Below are 7,370 nucleotides of genomic sequence, written 5' to 3'. Positions count from 1 at the left end.
AAAGTAAGGAAACTTTGCTTCCTTTGCTCCTGTTAACAAACGTTGGTTTTCACGAGACTCACCAACGCTGACCTCATACGTCATGCTCCCGGAACTGCTTCTGTGTACAACTGTTGGCGCAAGCTACATTAAAGTGATTATTACGTTTTGAATATGGATATTTTTCTTATAAAAATGCATCGATTCACTACAGGAGGCCTTTGTTCACCCCCCGGAGCCGTGTGAGACACTTTTTTTTTAATGGATGGGCGCTTTTTATTTCACTTATTTTGAACTGATGCATGCAACACCCGCATTAAACAGCTTGAAAGATCAAAGACAATTTTTAATATAACTCCGACTGGATTTGTCTGAAAGAAGAAAGTCATATACACCTAGGGTGACTTGAGGGTGAGTAATTTGTGGGCCAATTTTAATTTTTGGGTGAACTAACCCTTTAAGACCACTTATTATGTCTGGTTGAAGTACTGTTGACATACTAAAGAGTATTGTTTTTGCTTGTGGTTTCAACTACATATAATAGCTTAACAGTTTTTGTCGATATCTTAAATTGCTCTTCCAGAAAACACTTTGACTGACATTAAATGGTTTTGTCTCAAGCTGTGGAGCTGAAATACATAGTGAAGGCAGCACAATAAATCAGCAAGAGTCTGACAATCTTCTCACAAGCTGTGTCTATCTTCCTCTCCTTCGTCTAAAAAGATTTGTCTCTATATCATGTCTGCTCTCTTTCTTTTTCCCCCAGAGATAGAAACAGGCACAGAATGACAGGTAATTTTGTTGTAGCCATTTTTTGTTCAAAAAAGGGTTTAAAGTCTTAATTCCAGGAAAGGGAGACAGGCAGACACGTTTAAGTCATTGAGACTGTCAGTCATGGTCTCTCCTGATTAGCAGATGTTTTCTCTTTCAGCTCCCAGTGCTCCCAGTTTCATCCATTTCAGTGAGCTTACCACCACCTCTGTCAACGTGTCGTGGGGCGAGCCTGTCTTCCCTAACGGCATCCTTGAGGGTTACAGACTTATCTACGAGCCCTGCATGCCTGTTGATGGTAAGTGCCTTTCTTTTTTCATGTATAGATTTCAGATTTCATGCATAACACAACACCTTTAGCTTCAAAATTCCTTTTTCTAAAACCTTACTACCATTATTAGATAATCATGAGTTTAATGGATATAGTCAGTTAGTAGTCACAGAATAGAGAGAGTGTGTGTGTGTGTGTGTGGGCGTGTGTGCGTGTGCGTGCGTCCGTCCGTCCGTCCAGGGGTGTTGGACCCGGGAAGAAACTTTCCTTCCAGAATTGTGCGAACATCAAATTGTGAATATTATAATCAATCAGGGTCCACAATTAACATTTTCCACACTTACCAGTGGTGGGTTAATTGAAAAGATACTATCCATAAATATTTTAACTGCCCATGAAACCATATTTTGCATTATTTTTATTCTAAAAATATTATTTTTTGAATAATTTAACTGTTATTTAAAATTATTTAGGTATTTTTTCTTTGCTTATTTCTGAAAAACAGCACATGTAATTTTGGTATCACTCACAAACAGTATTATTTTAATATTTATTTACTATTATAGTATTTAATAATATTTTGAATGATCTTTTTTATATTTTCATAAAAAAACATTATTTTATGTTTTTATATTTATATTTTTATATTTTAGTCATTTTGTTATGTGCTTTTGTCAATTTTATTAGTTTTTTTTTTATAAAGTTTTTGTTTAATAAAGTTAATTTAGTTAATTATTTTATTTTTAAGTTGAACTTTTTCATCTAATATTTATATATTATATTAGCTTCATTTCGATTTAAAAAAAATTATTTAATAGTTTTAGTTAACATAAACAAAGATAAACTATTCTCTGTTGAAACAGCACCTGTCACAACTCATTTTGGTGCCGTTTAGTGGCTTGGTCTCGACATATTTCTGGAGAAAACTTTAGGAGTCTTTAAAAATGTACAATGTGCATCAAATTATCGTTCTTTCAAGTCAACTTAAACGCTACAAAAATTCTAAAATTACCTAAATTATAAAATTATAAAAATAAAAAGCCTAACAAAATTACCAGCCAAATTTTTAACTGGCCAAAGCCATTTTGTTCGCATTTAGCTTGATGAGTGTTCATTCTGGACCTTGCAATCATTATTCAGGGGCCAACAAAATTGTTGAGATGAGATCTACACCCACGTGTGAGTGTGTGTTGAGCTCCTGTTGCCTGAACTAAAAGTAGTGTGTTTGTCTAGAGTCCTCAGTGGCCTGTGTCGACTGTCTTCACTCCCCCTCCCCCCCAGGCGTCAGTAAGATCGTGACGGTGGACGTGAAGGGGAACGCCCCTCTGTGGCTGAAAATCAAAGACCTGGCAGATGGCGTCACATACAACTTCCGCATTCGCGCCAAAACCTTCACCTACGGTCCAGAGGTGGAGGCCAACATCACCACAGGACCTGGAGAAGGTCTGTCTGCATGCTTTCTCTGTCCCTCCGTACAATTTCAGCTAAGCAATTTCCGTAAGTTCATGTAACCCCATTGCTTCTTTGTGATCAGGAGCCCCGGGCCCTCCCGGTGAGCCCTTCATCTCCCGATATGGCTCCGCCCTCACCATCCACTGGACCAATGGGGATCCCGGGCGAGCACCTATCACCTGCTATGTTATAGAGGCCAGGCCCTCAGGTGAGGTTATTTAAGATACCAATTTGCATTTTGCAAATTGTTTATGCACCAATTACTTTCCTCTTGTCTTCAAATTTCCTGTCATTTCTTAAAATGACAAAAATAGAATAGAAATGGTCACATGTTCTGTGCAACCTAAAGTTTTCCAGAGTAAAGTGCGGCACTGTGTTCATTTACACACGAGCAGCTTATGATCCAGTGTTTTCAGTGTCTCAGAGCAGCTCAGTTCACAGCGAATGCTGCTCCACTTGAACAGTGACAAAAATAAAACCCAAATAGATGTTGTACTGAAATAGGCTAAACTGAATTCAGTACATTTTAGTTTAAAGTGAAAATTAACTCAATATTGTCTGATTTAGAAGAGCCAACTCAAGACTTGTATTCAAGGAAATGAGTAAACCCAAATCAAATATTCATTCTCTCTGACTTTAAGGCCCATGCTTAGCACGAGGTCCGTTTGGCAGCACATTCATCAACCAAATTCCTAGATACAAATTCTTCCAAACAATGAAGAGTGATTCCATATGCCTCAGTCTGGAAAAAAGATGCTGACGGCAGCTTGTGTCCGATGAAGGAGATATATTGATGTGAGCGGTCCAACTGAGACAAAGCAGATCAGATTCCCTCAGTGACTGAGGAGAAGCTGTGCTCGAATGAGAAAAGAGTGAGTTCTGGGGGAGGAGCAGATGGGATTGATTTAAAGACCCATACATTAGTGTGATGTGTGCCAGGCCATCTTTGCATGCCATTCATGTGCCGTAGAGGTGGAATATTATTTTCACACTCTGCCCTGAAGATCTAACCCTGTAATTTTTCTACCAGGCCTGGCACATGACACCAGCACTACTTTCTCTCTCTCTCTTCACTGCTCCTGAAGGCACTTGGGGTTCTCGGTAGCACATTAAACACATTAGACATAGCTGAAATGACATGTGATCTATATTGTGATAAAATTTTATTTGATGAGGTCTCACCTCTGAATTATTAGCTCTGACAGCTGCTGGAGTGTTAAACACACACACACAAACAGTGCATTCTTAAAGGCACTGTATATCCCAAAACAAAAATGTGGTAATTATTAACATTTTTCACACCCATGTTGTTTCAAACTTGTATACGGATTTAGAATGACATGAAGGTAAGTAAATAATGACATGGTTTTCATATTTGTGTGTGCTGTTTCTCTAAGGTGATCAGACTCATAGAACTTATGACTTATATAAACTATGCTGCAATGAATTGACTAGCCATTTTTCTATCTTAAAAAAAAATGTTCCAGATGAAGGCTTGTGGGACATCTTAATCAAGGACATTCCCAAGGAAGTGACTTCGTATACCTTCAACATGGATATCTTAAAACAGGGAGTCAGCTATGACTTCCGGGTCATCGGGGTGAATGATTATGGGTACGGATCTCCAAGCCAACCGTCACCATCCATATCAGGTTAGTTCAAACCTTCAAAATGAAAATCAATCTGAAAATCATACCAAAGTCAATTCTTCTAATAGTATATACATTTGTTTTTAATTCCAGCACAAAAAGTGGCTCCGTTCTATGAGGAATGGTGGTTTCTGGTGGTGGTTGCTCTGGTCGGCCTCATTTTCATCCTGCTTCTAGTTTTCATCCTCATCATCAGAGGCCAGAGCAAGAAATATGCTAAGAAATCTGACTCAAGTATGTGCCTGTCTGTCTGTCTGTCTGTCTGTCTATCTATCTATCTATCTATCTATCTATCTATCTATCTACCTATCTATCGTTTCTTCTGTCTGTCTATTGTTCTGTCTATATGTAGTTATGTCTGTTTGTGTCCATCCATCCATTTATTGTTCAGTCTGTCTGTCATTTTTTTCTATCATTCTATTTGTCTATCGTTCTTTCTGTCTGTCTGTTTGTATGTTTGTGTGTGTGTTTTGTTTATGTCAAAGGGTCATTCAGGGAGAGGTGTGTTGAATGAAACAGCATTGTTGTTTCTGTGACATCATCAGTGTGGAATGTGTGTGTAAGTGTGTGGTCAGCATTTCTGTAGTAAGAGCAGGCAGACCACAACAGTACTGAGGGGTGGGACAGTCATGTGGGTCACTAAACATGTTAAACACACTGAGGGAGCATGAGAGGCCCAGTTTTTGCTTCCACACAAAAACACACTACATCACACAAATGTCCAACACACACACACACACACACACACACACACGTATGCACTATTCACACAACACCACCTGCCAGCCCAGAACCGTTTTATCTTAATGAGGGTGTTGAGCCAAAATGTAGAGATTAAATGGCCTTTTGGTTTTGGTGGCATTGCATCCTGTTATTATGATCGACCCCATAACAAAATTAATTTCTGTTTCAATTAATTTAGTAAGACCTAAAGCATCACCGTCATCAGATCAAAATTTGTAACATCTCAGTTTTGGTTCAAACTTTGTCTTAATGATCTCTTAATATCGCCATATCTCATCCATACAGGCAGCAATTCCAACTGCAATGCATTGACACATGGAGAGATGGTCAGCCTGGACGAGAGCCGTTTCCCTGCCTTGGAACTGAACAATCGACGACTGTCCGTCAAAAATTCCTTCTGCCGCAAAAATGGCGTCTACACCAGGTCAGTGGAAGTTCCTCTCAGTGAAAGTGTCTCTCTTTGACTGCAAGTTTTTAGGTTTTTTTTTAATATGAGCATGCAGGTTTTTGAGCTGAAATATGAAGTATTACAAAACTCATGGTCATAACAAAAATTACTCAGTCTAAGTGCAGCAATAGCTGCAGTTTAATACGCTAATGTTCACCTGTCACTTCGCCTAGTAGGTTGGGTAATGTTATATGAAGTAGTAAATCAATTATCATATGTGCTTATTTTGTATTATTTTGCACATATAGAACTATTAAACTCCCATAAAGCTTCAACCACTTGGCAATAATGTGACAAAAATAGCCCAAAATATAGGAGTTTCTCATTCATCATGGAAAGACTGATGGGATTGCCAAATGGCTCTACCTTGATGAGATCCTGCTTTCCATCATAAAACTCAATATAAAAAGTTTCTGTTTCCACTAATGAGAGCATTTCTCTCTGACAAGTCACAGGCTAAGAGCAATAACAGATTCTGGTTCATGACCTTACCTATACTGCCGCCGTTCTTTCTAAAATGGGACTGTTTTAAAATATATGCACAAAACATCTATTACTACAACTAAAACTATGCTTAATGAAAATATGGTTTGGGTGGCGTAGGTACTGCATTTGAAACTAAGAATTTTTATTTTATTTTATAAATTAGTAGTTATTATATTTAAGTTGCACATAGAATTGAAATATTGCAATGTGTTATATTTTAAGAATAGTCAAGCAATGTCATGAATAGGTGCTCACACCTGTAGTAATATATCCAGGTGTGCCAGGTGTGTAGATCCATTCCCATTTGAGAAATCTGCCCTATTATCACTCCTTAGTTCTCAGCCTCTGCTCTCCTTCATCCTGGGTCACCTTGAGGAGGATCAAAGGTCCTCTGGTCTTTGCGGGGATGCCAGGCTCTTTCCTCTGGCCACAGATTAAGGGAGAGGTGTGGGAGGAATGTGCAGATGAAGTTCCACAGGCTTTGTTCTCTCCCGGGTGGAGGGTCTACAGAGCCTGAGTTAGATTGTGGTCTCACCGACTGAGAGGATCAGGAAAGTGAATGAAGAACCTCAGGAAAATCTTAGAGAAGTGACAGGAGCATCAAGGTGGAAAGAATCAAAGACCGTTGATGTCTGCACACTGCAGAGAGCTGGTTCAAGCACGCTGTCTTGCTGTTATAACCTCAATAGTTATGACATTGCATAGCTCAAATAACACAATACAGATAGCTTCTCTTCTCAAGATACCGGCAGGATTCAATGACTGCCTGCTGAGAAGGAGGTCTGTGATTTAAGATCTAAAAGCGAGCCTTTCTTTTAAAATTCTTCTGACTGTCTGTCATGGCATGTCTGTGGTTTCTCAAACACAATCAGAGCAAAAGTTTGAGTACAGTGTACAGAATTTGTTTCCCATTGACATTTTGTCATCATTTCCATGCCCTTATTTCGTTCCAGGCAATGATTTTCTTCTTTGGATCACAAAATAAGATATTTTGTGTTACTTTTTTAGTGCTTTTTGTCTTGACTGTTCCCATTCACTTTTATTTTATGGAAAGAGAAGCCAGGACATTCAAAATCTTTTGTGTATGTGTGTGTTAATGTAAATGGCAATACATAATTGAAATAGAAACATTAATAGAAATGTTAAACATAAAGAAAGTAGGTGGCAGGTCTTACAGCGGTAGTTTATGAGGGGCCACAGTCTTATCTCAGTGATATGGAGAGTGTTGTTTTTAAAGGCAGGGACGGTATATGGTGTGCTTTAACTCTGTGTTCAAGACTTTTCTGTTCTGGACTGTAGAGAGGCCTGTTTACATCACGCGCACACACACACACACACACACACACACATCAGTCAGCACAATCTGCAGTGTTTCAGCAGTCACAAGCACACCAGCACACTTGTATCTTTTTTATTTTTTTCCTAAGGGATTTTAGAAAGAAAAAAGATAATCAGAGAAATATATATACAGTGGGTATGGAAAGTATTCAGACCCCCTTAAATTTTTCACTCTTTGTTATATTGCAGCCATTTGCTAAAATCATTTAAGTTAATTTTTTTTCCTCATTAA

The 7,370-nt window shown here is 38.5% G+C and overlaps 1 protein-coding gene across 1 annotated transcript in view; it reads left to right on the top strand.

The window, feature by feature from the left end:
* LOC107692460 (protein sidekick-2-like) overlaps positions 1–7,370 on the top strand; it is an 80,165-nt gene that overhangs the window by 62,307 nt on the left and 10,488 nt on the right. The window contains exons 36-41 of the mRNA XM_016491505.1: positions 911–1,048; positions 2,303–2,464; positions 2,556–2,681; positions 3,961–4,125; positions 4,216–4,356; positions 5,152–5,290. Of these exons, the coding sequence (XP_016346991.1) occupies positions 911–1,048; positions 2,303–2,464; positions 2,556–2,681; positions 3,961–4,125; positions 4,216–4,356; positions 5,152–5,290 (871 nt within the window). The remainder of the gene's footprint in view (positions 1–910; positions 1,049–2,302; positions 2,465–2,555; positions 2,682–3,960; positions 4,126–4,215; positions 4,357–5,151; positions 5,291–7,370) is intronic.

Source organism: Sinocyclocheilus anshuiensis, unplaced genomic scaffold (assembly GCF_001515605.1).
Source record: "Sinocyclocheilus anshuiensis isolate Anshui unplaced genomic scaffold, SAMN03320099.WGS_v1.1 scaffold915, whole genome shotgun sequence".
NCBI lineage: Eukaryota > Metazoa > Chordata > Actinopteri > Cypriniformes > Cyprinidae > Sinocyclocheilus > Sinocyclocheilus anshuiensis.
The sequence above is the reverse complement of the archived record's forward strand: the minus strand, read 5'-3'. Positions and strand labels throughout refer to the sequence as shown.